Source organism: Lynx canadensis, chromosome C2 (assembly GCF_007474595.2).
Source record: "Lynx canadensis isolate LIC74 chromosome C2, mLynCan4.pri.v2, whole genome shotgun sequence".
NCBI classification, from domain to species: Eukaryota; Metazoa; Chordata; class Mammalia; order Carnivora; family Felidae; genus Lynx; species Lynx canadensis.
In genome coordinates, this window is record NC_044311.2 from 111,475,535 (window position 1) to 111,490,289 (window position 14,755).

Below are 14,755 nucleotides of genomic sequence, written 5' to 3' on the forward strand. Positions count from 1 at the left end.
CAGACTCATAGCTGACTGAAATATTTTGTCTGCGTTTTGAGACCAGATTTGAATGCCCGAAGCAGTTAATATGTACCTAAGTGAAAACCTGGAAAGACACTTATTTTTCTCTTTAAACTTGTATTGACCCTTGACTTGTGCTGAGTATGAGGTGAAAAAGAAGCATGGGCTCTTATTTGCCATTTGACATTTCAGATAGCTGTTCCACAGGTTGCTTCTAAAGAAACAGTTCTTTTCCTACAACTTTCCTTTTCCTCCTAGTATCTACACTAGAAAATACTACATCCATTTTTTTTTAGTTTAAAACTTGAGAAATAATTTTTCAAAAAAATTATTTTCCTATGGAATTCTGAAACTTCTTTTCCTCCCCAAGTAAAAAATGACTTGGGTTTTGGAAATTGATTTTGGAACCTCAGACATACCAATTTGCATATATACAACACTGGGAAATTTCTTCAAAATTCAACAGCTACTGAGAAACACTTAAAGCTCCTTCATGGGTGAAACCTCATTGTAGTCATTTGTATGGGTAGGCAAGGAAGGGGGATTTTTATAGGCATGTAAGCAATTGAAAACTGATGATAATGAACATTCCACGAAACTGGAAAGTTATTATTTTTTTCTTATGACTTCCACGTGCTTATGTTGGTTGGATCATAGTGGAAATTACATGGAGGGAAGAAAAAAGAAAAAAAAATTACAGAAAATAAAACAAAAAGAACCCTTGAGAAAGAAGTGAATTAACTACTGCCCCTGTCTCCCAGCTGGTTGTTTAGCTTCTTTCGTGGCACTGTCTCATGTCCCTCAAACGTCTCATCCAGTGCAAGGCACAGAGGAGGCACTGAGTAAATTACACGGTGGTCGATTGGTTCACTTGTTCTTTTAGAGAGACAAGATAGACAATTCTGAGTAGGACTCATACTGAGAAAAGATACAGCCTCTGACAGGAGGGAAATATCCCTTGGACTAAAACCCTACTGGTCCCCCCTGATTCCCTCTCGCTGGGGCTGTAACACAGCAGAACCCCTCACCCACATTCCATGGCAAAATATCTGCACAAATACAGAGGAAATTATGCAAGTAAATACGGTATGTAATTGTTATCAATGACATTTCTTTAAGCCATATTGATAAATCTTTAAACAATATGAGCAAATGACTTTCATTAGCTATGATCTTTCATACTGAAATATTCTGAATGATCTGAATAAGCAGGTTATGGAAGCATATAACAATACAACAGCTAATATGATTCCAGTGGGTACAACACAAGTGTCAGTACTTGATACATAAATCTATCCCATCATTTTCAATTATAGGCTGCTGTGCAGAGCATTAAACATGCATCTTAGTTTTTATTTGTACACGATGGTTCAAATTTTCACTGAAATATAACTTTCCAACTATATAAATGTTTTGAAGCAATTACATTTTTCATTTGGATTTTTTCGGTGCATCATTTTCTTTTCTTCTATTAAATCTCTCTTTCTTTTCTTTTTTACATGGGATACAATAAATATCCTGAAAAGGAGGAATGGACGTACTGCCCAGCATACAGTCCTGCGGCCTGTTCTGAGGGCATCTGGAGGAACACTCGGTCTCCGGGCCTGAGCAGCAGCACCGCACTTCCAGATGCCTGGTCCAGAAAGCCCTTTTTGTACTCATCATACGTGTACATCATGGGCTCATTGTTCTTGAACAGAGCAACCCACACGTTGCCCCCCTTGCAGTGAACATGGTATGCAAAGTAGTAGACCCCAGGGACCTCGCAGGTGAAGATGCCCGTCTGTGGGTTGTAGTTCTGTCTGCCATTATAGAGCAGTTTGTCAAACTTCACCGGGGCCCCCACAGGTGGGAAGGGTGCAGTCAGCTCAGCTGTAAAGGCAGGCATCTCGTAGGCTGGCCCTCCATTCTTGCCTTTCTTAGCCCCATAGGCATGGGGGGGTTTCACTCCATCAATTCCCAGCCCCATGTCTGGCAGATACTCTCCATGGGGTGGTGGTGTAGGGGGCATCACAGCTGGGGGACCTGGGGGTCCTGGAGGGCCTGGGGGCCCTGGAAGGCCCGGCTGCCCTTGAGGACCAAGGGCACCAGGCTTCCCTGGGGGGCCATGAAGTCCTGCTACTCCAGGCTTCCCTACTCCAGGGAACCCAGGGGGCCCTGGGATGCCCGGTTCCCCTTTGGGGCCTGGCATTCCAGGTGGTCCAATGGGCCCACTGGGGCCCGCAATCCCTGGGATGCCTGGAGGACCCTGTAAACCCTGATCCCCTGGGATTCCTGGCTCTCCCTTTGGTCCAAGCAGTCCGGGAGCACCAGGGAGCCCCGGTAAACCTTTGAGCCCAGCTTCCCCCTTGGGCCCTATGGGACCTGGCAAACCCCTCATGCCAGGGGGCCCTACTTCACCAAGAAAACCTGGCTTTCCTGGGAAGCCTTGAAGCCCTGGCTCACCCTTGGGACCTGGTGGCCCCTGTGGCCCTACAACCCCACCTTCTCCTTTGGGTCCGGGAAAACCAATAGCACCTGGAGGGCCCATAGGACCTGGGATTCCAGGCAGGCCTGGCTCTCCTGGGGGACCCCCCATTCCTGGGGCTCCTACTGGTCCTTTCTCCCCTCTTGGTCCCAGAGCCCCAGGCAGACCCCCTATGCCCTTGTCACCTTTGGGTCCTGGGAAGCCAGGTTTCCCAATCCCTGGAATGCCTGGGGGTCCTGGCAGCCCTGGCAGTCCTTGTTCCCCTTTCCCGCCTGGAAATCCTGGCTGGCCAGGGATCCCATCCTGGCCTGGTTTCCCAACTCCAGGCATCCCAGGAGGCCCTTGAACTCCTGGGACTCCAATAGGGCCTTGTGGACCAGGTTCGCCTGGAGGACCTGGCTTTCCCAGGGGGCCCTGGGGCCCAGGGAAGCCTGTAACTCCTGGTTTGCCGACTCCTGGAAGTCCAACAGGGCCAGGAGGGCCATGCATCCCTGGAGGACCCTTCAGGCCTGGCAGACCTGGCATCCCGAAGCCCTTCTCTCCTTTAGGACCCTGAAGGCCTGGAGGTCCTGGTGGTCCTTTGGGTCCTCGCTCACCCTTTGCACCTGGTTGCCCTGGTAACCCTGGCCCACCTGGTTTTCCAATGCCAGGAAGTCCATGGGGCCCTGGAGGTCCTTGTGGTCCTGGGATCCCCATCGGCCCAATCTCCCCTTTGGGTCCAATTTCACCTTTTGCTCCGGGCATTCCCATGGCTCCTGGCTTTCCTGGCATTCCGGGCATACCTGGTTTTCCAATTCCTGGATATCCTTGTGGCCCTGGCTTTCCTTTGGTTCCAGGTATCCCATGACCTGGTAAGCCAGGGGGCCCAGGTGGTCCTCTTGGGCCAGGCTCTCCACGCGGACCTTGCTCCCCTCGTAAACTTGCTAATGGTATTTCTATTGGGGGAGAGGGAATGGGAGTGGGGGCAAGGAGGGAAAAAAAAAAGAGAAAGAAAAATTGATATTTATTATTCCTTACTTAAGGAAGTCATGACGATCATTATTTAATTTTGACACCTTAGCCTATTACTTACTGAAAGGAGAGACTAGGAATAATGTGCTCATCTTCCGGGACTGTGTTATCCGTACTTAAAGGACAATCAGGCTGATAACTGTTTTGTCATGTTTGAAATACTATTGAGAACTGATATCTGTAGCTGCTTTTATCAGCATTGGTTATATAAAAAAGCTAAAAAGTAATGAGGAAACATTTTTCCAAGTACAAAACTCCAAAGTTTTGAGATGGTGTGTTTGCTATGAAGATTTTGGAAAATTCAAAGAAGGGTGAAGAAAAATCAAAGTTGCCTATAAGCCCACTACTCAAGAGATAATCACTTGACATTTATATGTATTTTCATCTCATGTATTCTAGGTGTGTGTATGTGTTGAACAGTGTTGGCGTTTTTATTTTTTTTATTATTTATTCTACCTAATGTATTTTTCCATGTCCTTGATTTTTTAATACATTTTATATATTAAATATATATTAATATATTTATATTTATATACTTATTTATATATAATTATATATATTTATATGTATTTAATATATATTTAAATATATATTTTATGCTAAATAATATTTCCTATTAAATAATATTTTTGGCTAAATAATATTTTAATGTATCTTATATATTAAATACATATTTTGTGGCTAAATAATATTTCCTCTTGTGCTGAAAAGCAGTAGATGTGTTTAATGAAAGTAATTATCTTGTGGATTCAGGGAAGAATAGAAGCATTTTATCTTGTATGTGGTTTAATAACATCTTCCACGTCTGTCTCTAGAGCCAAATACATTTGCTTAATTCCTTTAATGTGCTATAGGATTTCCTGAGCCTCAAATATGAATTCTTTAATAAATTATTCCTCATTTGCAAATTAGGTTTCAAACAGGAGAAGTAAGGTACTTTAGGCTGACAAGCAGTGTGGAGAAGGAATTGAGCTGGGATTAGGGGCAGGAAGCTCTTCTTGGACTTGAAATGAGATCTGGACTGGGCCATTTAAGCCTTCACTGTCTCTGCTTGCCTCTCTGCAGCAAGGATAATATAGCCACACTACAACATTAGATAATAGATAATGAAAGATGTTATGCTTTCTCAGATTGTTATCAAAATACAAAGCACACGTTTGTTGGGATGATTATGCTGTGCCTTTCACGGCAATACAACTCTGGATCTTCTATGCTACTGAAATGAAACACAAAGAAATGAAATTTATGGCCTCAAAGTTTTATTTTAACAAATAGCCATATCTTAATCCTGACCATTATATTTTTCACTGAGCTACTGTCAGGGAACAAAATAGAACCATAGAACTTATATTCTTAGCGAATTCCCCAATTGCAATCTGGTACCCATCAGAATAAGAACAGGAAGTGCCACAAGCCAGGCAGGCCACTCAAGAAAGGAAGGAAAACAATCCTGATAATCCCTTAAGTGGGCTGTCAGCTCCTAAAGAGAAGAAAATTGGGAATGCTTCTTTTACGCTAAGTAGATATTCTAGTGCTATTAAGACATATTATTTCTAAGCAGTGTGTAGCTACTATATCAAGAACTTCTGGGACAGGGTCATGTCTTACTCATCAGGAATCCTTGATGTCTAGCACAGTGCCTGAACATACTCTTCTTATCTAGAGTTTCTTGAATGACCAACTGTAGCAAGTCAGAAGTTTCTATGTTGTTTTAGTATTTACTTAGCATTTTACTTACCTTATGCCACTGATTTTTCTCAACAAATCTTAACTTTACAGATGAAGAAAAGTAGTTTCAGAGAGGTTTTTTTTTTCATTGAGGTATAGTTGACGTACAATATTATATTATTTTCAGGTCTCTCACTTCTGGCCTCTAGGCCTCTTAGCACCAAATCCAGTCGTACCCCAGAAGTAGAGCTTCCTGCTTTTGCAGGGACCAGTAGAAATGGCCTCCACTTTCTCAAAGGGAATTGCTATGCCGATGCAGTTCCTTTCCTATAAATGCTAGGTTTCCTCAGAATCCAGATAAAACAACTGAGGTTTTAAGAAAGTGTCTCTCACAGTGCTAAGCATGTTGTAGGTGCTGAATAACTAATGAATATGGCTGGAAAGCAATGGGAAAAATGTTCATCTGTCATGCAGTCCTTACCTTTTATAGTCTCCTTTTGTCAGTTTATTAACAGGTGTAGTAGCTTAATTCAAGCACTCTTAAAAACAGTGACATTTATCCAGCTCCTAGATCACAAAATGCTTTCAAATATATATATTTTTAACACAGTAGGTCCTTACAACATTGGTGTCCCAATTCAGAAGACTGACTTATCACCTTTTTTCCCCCATTGCTTTAATCCCCCCAGCATCTGGCCAAGAGTCTGACACAAAAATAGATGCTCATGAAATAGTTGCCAAATGTTTGAATAGATAATGAGTAAGAGAATAAATTATTTGTTATTAAATATGTTTTGTGCCATTTAATGCTATTAAAGCACAACAGAAAACTAATTTTGTCTGTATTTTTAGGTCTTGAACTTTTTGAGGATAGAGTTTAGAACACAGTGAACACTTAATGAATACCAGTAATACATTCAAGAATAAAAATTTATAAAATGTAGCTTTTCCCCTGATCTCATAGTTGAGGATTTTGGAAAGCTGCCATTTCATAACAGCACAGGAATGTGATGTTACCTTTGCCTTTCTTAGGTGCTGCTTCCTTGCCCATTCTTGGCACTGGCTGAATTTCCTTCATATATTGGGGTAGATGTGGATATTCTTTGCCATACTGCATGTGGGGCAGCTCCTTGCCCATGGTAAGGCCATCTTTGCCCAAAGGCATGTGAGGTACTTGCTGGCCCAGAGGCTGGTATTGTGGAATTTGTGGTGGGATCTGAGGAGGAATTTGTGGTGGCAGCGGCTTGATCCCATAGTAAGCACCAGCCTGAATGAGCCTGATGGAGCCCAGGGAAATGGTAAGCAGCACTCCCAGCAGCTGCAGAGGGCCAGGTGGCACAGCCATCACCTGTGGAAGGAAGGAATGCACCAACATGGTGAAAGCCTTACAGGCCAATAGACACGTCTATTTAGAGAAAGAAGGGGGAGAAGAAGGAAACAGTCTTTATCAGCAGAACATCACCAGTGGAAGATAAATGAAAAGGAAGAAGATGATGCCTTTTCAGGAGAAAACAAGCAAAAAACAGAAAAGAGTAGGAACTGTCAAATGAAGGCAATTGGTGGGATTATAAGCTATGGGAAATATCAATTCTGCCTTCTTCCATGGCATTGGAACCCTTGATTTTTAGCTGGAAGGAAACAGCCCAGAATAAAAACATTTCAGCCAAGTGTGGCCATGTGACAAATGGATGTGGTTGTAATGGGTACAAGTTCCAAGAAGGACCCTGAAAGAGAGTGGCCCTGTTCCTCTTCCTCCTTCCTGCTGGCTGAAATGTGGATACATTTGCCTGGAAGCAGAGCAGATATCTGGGACCAGAAGTGAAATCCGTGCACTGAGCATGGTGGAGCAACAAGATAGAACAGACCTCAGCCTTGGCTGAACAGGAAGGTCCCATATTAATCCTTAAATTTAGAATTTGTTTACACAAGGAAGAGCTAAAGGTTTATCCTCTTCTTTAAATCATTATTCTTTTGAGTATCACATTAGCACTAAACTTAATCCTAATGGATTGAGTAGGTTGTCCAAAAGGAGGCAAACTTGGTGGCCAGTCAGGCTTTGTTAGTATGTGCCAAAATTCCATTCTAAGTGGAAATGGTAAGTAATTGATAGGCTTTATGCCAGGGACTGAGATTTTTCATCTGCCCTTTAGCTGCTTTGGTGTGGTCACAAATAAATGTAAAAGTTGAAGAGCAAGCAGACAACAACAATGCAAACCACAGAAGTCTTCTGAATTGGAAAGAAAGTACAATATGACAGTCCCAAAATGCCATTGTAATATTTAAATACCGTAAAGTCATTAGCTTAGAATCTGCTCATTTGGACCGGGAGTCCATTGAAGTTTATCTTGTACTATTATGAAGGAAAGGCGTTTACAAAGCAAATTAGTTGCATAAAATAGGGTTGTGTAACTACTCACATGAATAAACTGTACAAGCCCTTAAACTGTACAAGCCCTTTAATAGTACCCTTTGCAATTTGACATTTAACAGAATAAATGCAAATGGGGCTTATAGGTTTATAAAAACCAACTCAAAAAGACCTCTGGAAATGCCCAGGGCTGAAGACCCAGAAGCCCAGGGAACTGCAGGGCTCACAAAAGCCCACTAGAGGACAACTGTGGTACACACTGAAGTCTGTTCTCCCTGGTACTGACAGGACATAATAAGGTGCTCCCCACACGTTATTAAAGGACTTGAAAATCTGAATCCTAAGTGGAGTGTCCTCATTATGCTGGGGAAAGAAGTGGCAAGGTTCTCACAATTTTTAATGTCAGAATATTCTGAAGAACTTTGAATAAACTATCTCTAAATAATTTAATTTCCAATCTCCTGTGAGTTTGTTTTCTTTGCTTCTGCCTTAATTCTGGATCACAGTTTTCCACTTAGAAAATATGTGTTGACTTTGCGACATCCTATTCAAGAGGGATGCCAAGAGTGTGAACAGGCTACAGGAGAATTGGTTAATAAAAAGCACCTAAGAAAATATTTAATGGAATCTCTACCACAAAATTCACTGCTTTATAATTTTTCTAAATATACTAACCATATTTTCCCCAAAACATCTGTCAGTAAAATGATTTTTAAAACTTTCTCCATTTCATAAATCAGAATAGTCTCAAGAACTATTTGATTCAAGTGTATTCTACATGGTACATGTGCTGGTAAATGGGAGAAGATAGAATGCTGTTATTTTCTGTCTTTCTAAGAAGGATTATTATAAACCATTTGGAAAGAGCCACAAAATTGGTATTGATTTATACTCAGTAGTCCATTTTATTTATTTTTTTGAAAAGTTTATTTTGAGAGAGAGCACGCATGAACAGGGGAGTGGCAGAGAGGGAGAGAGAATCTCAGCTCAGAGCCTGATGTGGGATCAAACACACTGTGAGATCATTACCTGAGCCAAAATCAGGAGTTGGGACACTTAACTGAGCCACCCATGTGCCCCTATGGTCCATTTTTATCTTAGATGGGAAAAGAACATCTGTTGTAAGTACTCAATGATAATTTATTGACTACTCATCAAACACAATGCTAGACCCAGCTAGGGATTATAAAGATAAATATAATATGGTCAATGGGCCCTGCCCCCACAGAGCTTATACTTTTTTTAGTAGGGATTGACAGCAGAAAAAAGTGAATTTCCCATCCTCTTCTGTTCTCCAGTATCTTTAATCCTTTCCCCTTGAAGCAACAACTTTTCCCATTTTCCTCATATGTTTCCAGAGGTATTCTAAGAATATGCACAAATAATACATATTCCTTTAAGACACAAATTACAACGTACTATACAAACCACCATTCCTTACTTTGTTCACTCAGAAGACCAGAGCTTAAGACCTTATTTCTCATTTTAGTTTTGTGTATCTGAACAGATCTCTTCAGGTTCTTTATTTGTTAAAAATAAGACTCAATTGTTCTCTAGAGTCCTTAACATTCAGGGTTTAAGGCAGTCACCAGAGAGCTGGAAGTATTAATCTATACCAGAAATACATGGTAATACCTGGTAATGTATGAGCTGGGACTGAATTCTATCTTTGGGGATGAATGAATTTAATTACTAAACCCTAAACTTGTGGTGATGTCTTTAATAATAAGCTAGCATACTTGGCCCTTCACCCTTCCATCAATTCAGTGAATGTGTTGGATTATACTTAATAATTTTTAAACCAGGACAATCTAACGAAACATTGGAAAACTGGAAGGAAGCAAAATGCCTGGAAGAAGACCAGTTGAATACCAAAGGCCCAGTGGGATACTACTTTACTACAATTATTTCCTCTTGTAGTCTTGGCCTTTCCTGAAAACCACCTCCTTAGGTCTGCCATCTGCCATTTCTCTGGCTCTTTTTTTAAATAAACTTTGTTCAGTTTTAACTTGAATATTTATGTAGGGGCCCTGGTTAGAATTTACCGCTTGACTTACCCTTACTGATTTCCCTCTTGTCCCTGAGGATAGTTTTGGTGGTCAAAGTGGTGTGGTGGTTCTCCCCAAATCACTCAAAAGAACATCAGATTTGTGTAACACTATACAAACACCTGGTGGGAGGAAGGAGCCTTGGAATTTCTACTGGGAAAAAAATGGTGGTAATGGATTTTCTTGCCCCCCCCCCTTTTTTTTTACCCCCCCCCCCACCGAGGACGCAAGATACAATAATGTTGTGAATTCTAGTTGATGTTTTCTTAGATTTATACTTGATAACTGGTACGTGTGTGTTCGTGTGTGTGCACGTGTGCACGAGTATACGTGAACATCAACGTATATAATGTGTGCAGACAGTGGATCTTTGCCAGTCAGACCAACTTAGTGATGGGTTTCATGCCCTGTAGAAGACCAGTTGAGTTGTAGCTATACCATTCCCCATGTCTATGACTTTGGGTAAGTGCCTTATCTTCACTAGGTCTCAGTTTCCTTACCTATAAAACAGCAACTATAAAAAATAAATTATAATCTTGGCCTCTCCCACAGAGCTGTTTGAGGGCACAAATGATAGTAGGAATTTTTTTGTAAGCTGAAAAGCACCATTCAAATTTAAGTTATTATTAATGGAGTGTGACCAAAAAGACAAATCAAAACCAACTGAAATGTCAAAGAGTTTCAAAGAAAGATACTAGCCAAAATAAATGTGAGGTTAACTGCAGTAATGATAAACCTAACATGAATAAAACAATAATGGCCATTAAAATATACTTGTTAAAAAAGGGCAAAAAAAAAAAAAAAAGGAAAGAACAGCTGAACCAAGGCAGTTATTCATTCTGGTGTCAGAGTTGCCAATCCTAATCATTTTGTATAGCTCTAAATGGTTCCCTATATTTGGGAAGGGCTGCAGAGAATTTCAGTTTCCTCATGTGACCTGTGATGTATATAACAGAATAATGTGATATATATTATTTTAAATGCCCCTCAGCATTTTCTCTTTGTATTTATCCCCATGAGATTTTGGCTTGCTGTGCAAAAGAATGTTTATTTAAACCTTCAGTCCTTGCCCTAAATCCAACTTTCCCTTTCACATGAGGCTAACACAACACACGCGTGTGTGTGTGTGTGTGTGTGTGTGTGTGTGTGTGGTGGTGGTGGTGGTGGTCAAGCCTCTTTCATCTGCTCCTGGGTAGTCCCTCCCACAGGAGCTATAGTTTCTCAAGGCCTCAGATATATCACCCCTGAAGCAAGGGGAAGTCAGGCAGAATCCTACTCCTGTGATATTTACCAGAATTGTCTTCTTGGCTTTCCCATGCCTCTCAAAGAAGGTTCTCTTCTGATTACATTTCTCAGAGAAATTCATTCATTAGGTATAGTTATTTAAGGAGTGTTTACTAAATGTTACAAACTGGGTACTGGTGAGAGGAGTGAATCAAATGAGGTTCTAGATCTTATTGAACCACTTTCTAGTGTGGGAGGCAGGCAATAATAAACAAGTTAAAAACAAATTTTATAATTTCAGATTTGAGTACCATGAAGAAAACCAAGCAGGGTGAAGAGCTTGAGAATGCCTTGGGGTGGAAGACACTGTTCTGGAAAGAGTGGTGGGTAAAACTTCTCTGGGGAAATAAATTTTGGATAGAGATGTGAAAGTTGAAAGGCTTACTTGTCTCTCTTAAGACACAACATACACACACACACACACACACACACACACACACACACACAAAGTCTTTCTTATCACACTGGTAGTTATAGGTGCCTTTCACTAATGTAAACCATTGTTTCAGAACTTTACTCCTCATCTGTGTCTATCTTCATTTTCACATCTTCATTGTATTCTTTTTATTCTAAGGGTTTCTTCTTTTTGATCCTCCACATTTTAACCCTACTGTATTAGTTTGCTAGGGCTGCCATAACCAAGTATCTTAGACCAAGTGGTTTAACCAACAGAAACTTATTTTCTCCCAATCGTGAAGACCAGAAGTTAGAGATTGAGATGTTGGCACAGTGGGTTTCTTCTGAGACCTCTCTCCTTGGCTTGTAGAGGCCATCCTTTCTCTATGTCTTCACATGGCTTTCCTCTGTGTGTTTGTGTCCTTTATAAGGATGCTAGTCATGTTAGATAAGGGCCTATCCTCCTGACCTCATTTTAACTTGATTTCCTCTTTAAAAAACCCTTTCCAAATACAGTCACATTTGGAGGTACTAGGGATTAGGACTTCAACACAGGAATTTTGGTGGATACAACTCAGCTCATATCACCTAGACAATTCCTCTAGACCAACTCAATTCCTACTTCTGCAGTCTTCCCTACCTTTTCGGCCATCATTATCTTCCTCTTCCTATTGAAAGTTTAACACAAAGTTAAATGCAGCTCATCAACCTTATGTTTTTTCCTATTGCTTTTTGTTTTTTTGTTTTTTGTTTTTTGTTTGGTCCATTATACTTCAACATGATTGTAAGCTGAGGACAAGGCAACTATGTGATATTCTTTCCATTTTCTCAATATCTATTTCTAGATAGATCTTCACAGTCAAAACTCTTAGTGCTGATGGGGCTTTAGAAAATATCTATTTCAGCCTCACTCTGCATTTAGAATCCTACCTACACCCGTTGAAATATGAAAGCCTTCATATTTCCTATTTGAATATTAATCATGATGGAAACATTCATAAAGCAACCTATTATCTTGTTGTACAACTATTGTTATTTTTATTACCTGGTAGGAGCAGCTAGTAGGAGAGACCACCTTTTTTGATTCATATGGCAGGGTACATGTAGCTTACTTTTAGCGGGAGGTGGGAAGTGGACATTAAAAATATATCACAAAATTGGATAAGGCAAAAGATAGATGGTTACATGATCTTTTACTGTGATGCAAATAAAACTACCTTAGGATCATCTAACTAGGGATATGTAACTTTATTGCATAATTGATTAGTTTTACAGATATAACAAGTCAACTATGTTGAAAAGGATATGGTTTTATTGCTCTTTGCTATGTTAACCAGTTTTGTATGTAACTGTATGTAACTCAGGATTTTCTTCTATCAGCTCATTATAATAAAAGCCCCAAGGTTTATTTTTTTTTAATTTTTTTAAATGTTTTTTTTTATTTGAGAGAGAGAGAGAGAGAGCATGTGTGGGGAAGGGTCAGAGAGAGAAGGAGACACAGAATCTGAAGCAGGCTCCAGGCTCCGAGCTGTCAGCACAGAGCCCAATGCGGGGCCTGAACCCACAGACCGTGAGATCATGACCTGAGCCAAAGTCAGTCACTTAACTGAATGAGCCACCCAGGCATCCCTAAAGCCCCAAGTTTTTAATATTTTGTTTCAAACCAACTTTGTCACCATGTTAAATAAAACTTTGGCATGTTCACTTATGAATGAGGATTGTGGTTTTAGCATTTTGAGAATTATGCTTTGATGAGGACACACAAAAAAATAGCCAAATACATAAATATAGGCAGTTTTGGAAAACGTGGAGAAAAACCAAGCAGGAGAGGGTAGGTAAGGAGATAGATGGTTATCATTTGTGGAGATGATGTTCTCTGAAACTCCTTTTACTAAAAAAAATTGAGCCTTCTGTGCTTGAATGGGCTGGCACCTAGGGTTTAAAGAAAAAGAGAAGCAACTCTAAATCATAGAGGATAGAGAAATTCTGGGGGATTCTGGAGGAGATTAAGTGTGAGCAGAGTTGATTGCTGCATGGAGGAGAGTCCCAGAAAAGGAGACCTCCAGTGGAGGAACACTCAAGAAAAGAAAAAAACTCATTTCAGATGGGCTTTTTAAGTTTATTATAGAATGTATTATAAATCCCCTTTTTCATCTCCTCAGAGAGGAAGAAATCCTAATCCTTCCAAAGAAAACCTAATTTTTTTGCCAGAACTGATTTTGAGGGAGTTAGATGGAAGAATGGTTCAATACTCCAGGGTGGCAAGGGGCAAAATTGGTGACTGTATATGAGAAAACCAGAACTAGAGGATGGCTGGGGAAGGAGAGGCAATGAACATAAAAGTTATAATAATATTAGCTATGTTTTTGAGCACTTACTTTATGCCACCCCCATGAACATACTTCAAATACATTATATCATTAATCTTATATCTACTTACTAAGTTTTACTTAATGTTAAACTCAAATGATATCTCCCCATCCTATATTTATAAAATTGATTATTTTACTGAAATTCAAGACTGTTAGATTCCAACTTAAAATCTTTAAATTATTCTTTGATTACTTTTAGGAGCTGACCTCCAATACATTAGCTAACAAATCTTTCTACTTTGTTTTACAAGGCAGAGATCTAACTATACTGTCACTTTTCTCCATCTTGTCCTCCAAATACCAAGGCTGCCTTTTTAGCTGAAAGAAAAGAAATTCTCTGTTATTTAGGATGAGATCTTGGACTGGATCCCTTACTTTCTGCTTTTTGGACTAGGGACACAAGCTGGGAGGCATTCATGAAGTCAGATAGCCACTGGCAAGGTGAATATGCTGAGATGAAGCCCAAAGAAAAAAACCTATCAGATGTTGGTCAATCACTTCAATGAAGGCAGTGGGCAAGATCGTCATAAGCACTCATTAGTTTTAATCAATCTGCTTATTTACATCTACCAAGACTGATATAAGTACAAAGCATCTTGAAAATTATATGCTTCACAGATGAATCTGCTATAACCAAGAGCAGCAAACAACCTCACTAATAGCTATCAGCAGAGCATGACCTCACGGGTCCTACAGAACTTGAGATCTCAATTAGGTTGTGTCCCCAGGTCTAGAAATGGGCCACCCACATAACCCCTCTGAAGCAAATGACCAACCCCCACATTCCACAAGTTCTCCAAAAGAGGAGATTTCACAATATTCTCCAGTAACCAACTGCAGGATTTCACAGACCTACATTTCTTAATATCTAATCTGGATCTTTCCTGCTGAACTTTAAACTCATTTCCCCTTTTCCATTCTCAAAGGAGGTGGGAAACATCTGGAGAATATTTTTCTTAAAATGATAGTTCACATACTTGAGGTCTACAATTAGCTCCTTTTGTCTCTCTAAATAGAAGCATGTCAGCTGTGAAATAGTTTATCAAATACTTGAGAGGACCCCCCCCCAAAAAAAATACTTGAAAGGACCCTTAAAAGAGAAAGTTCCAAAGTGGAATCCTGTTTTTGCTTTGTTTTG

The 14,755-nt window shown here is 40.2% G+C and overlaps 1 protein-coding gene across 2 annotated transcripts in view; it reads right to left on the reverse strand.

The window, feature by feature from the left end:
- Nucleotides 1-1,094: 1,094 nt before the first annotated feature.
- COL8A1 (collagen type VIII alpha 1 chain) overlaps nt 1,095-14,755 on the reverse strand; it is a 150,523-nt gene continuing 136,862 nt past the window's right edge. For both annotated transcript variants that reach the window (XM_030330263.1, XM_032594763.1), the window contains 2 exons: nt 6,167-6,497; nt 1,095-3,405 (listed from right to left, as the gene is read on the reverse strand). In XM_030330263.1, coding sequence (XP_030186123.1) covers nt 1,499-3,405; nt 6,167-6,494 — 2,235 coding nt within the window. In that variant the 5' untranslated portion in view covers nt 6,495-6,497 and the 3' untranslated portion in view covers nt 1,095-1,498. The remainder of the gene's footprint in view (nt 3,406-6,166; nt 6,498-14,755) is intronic.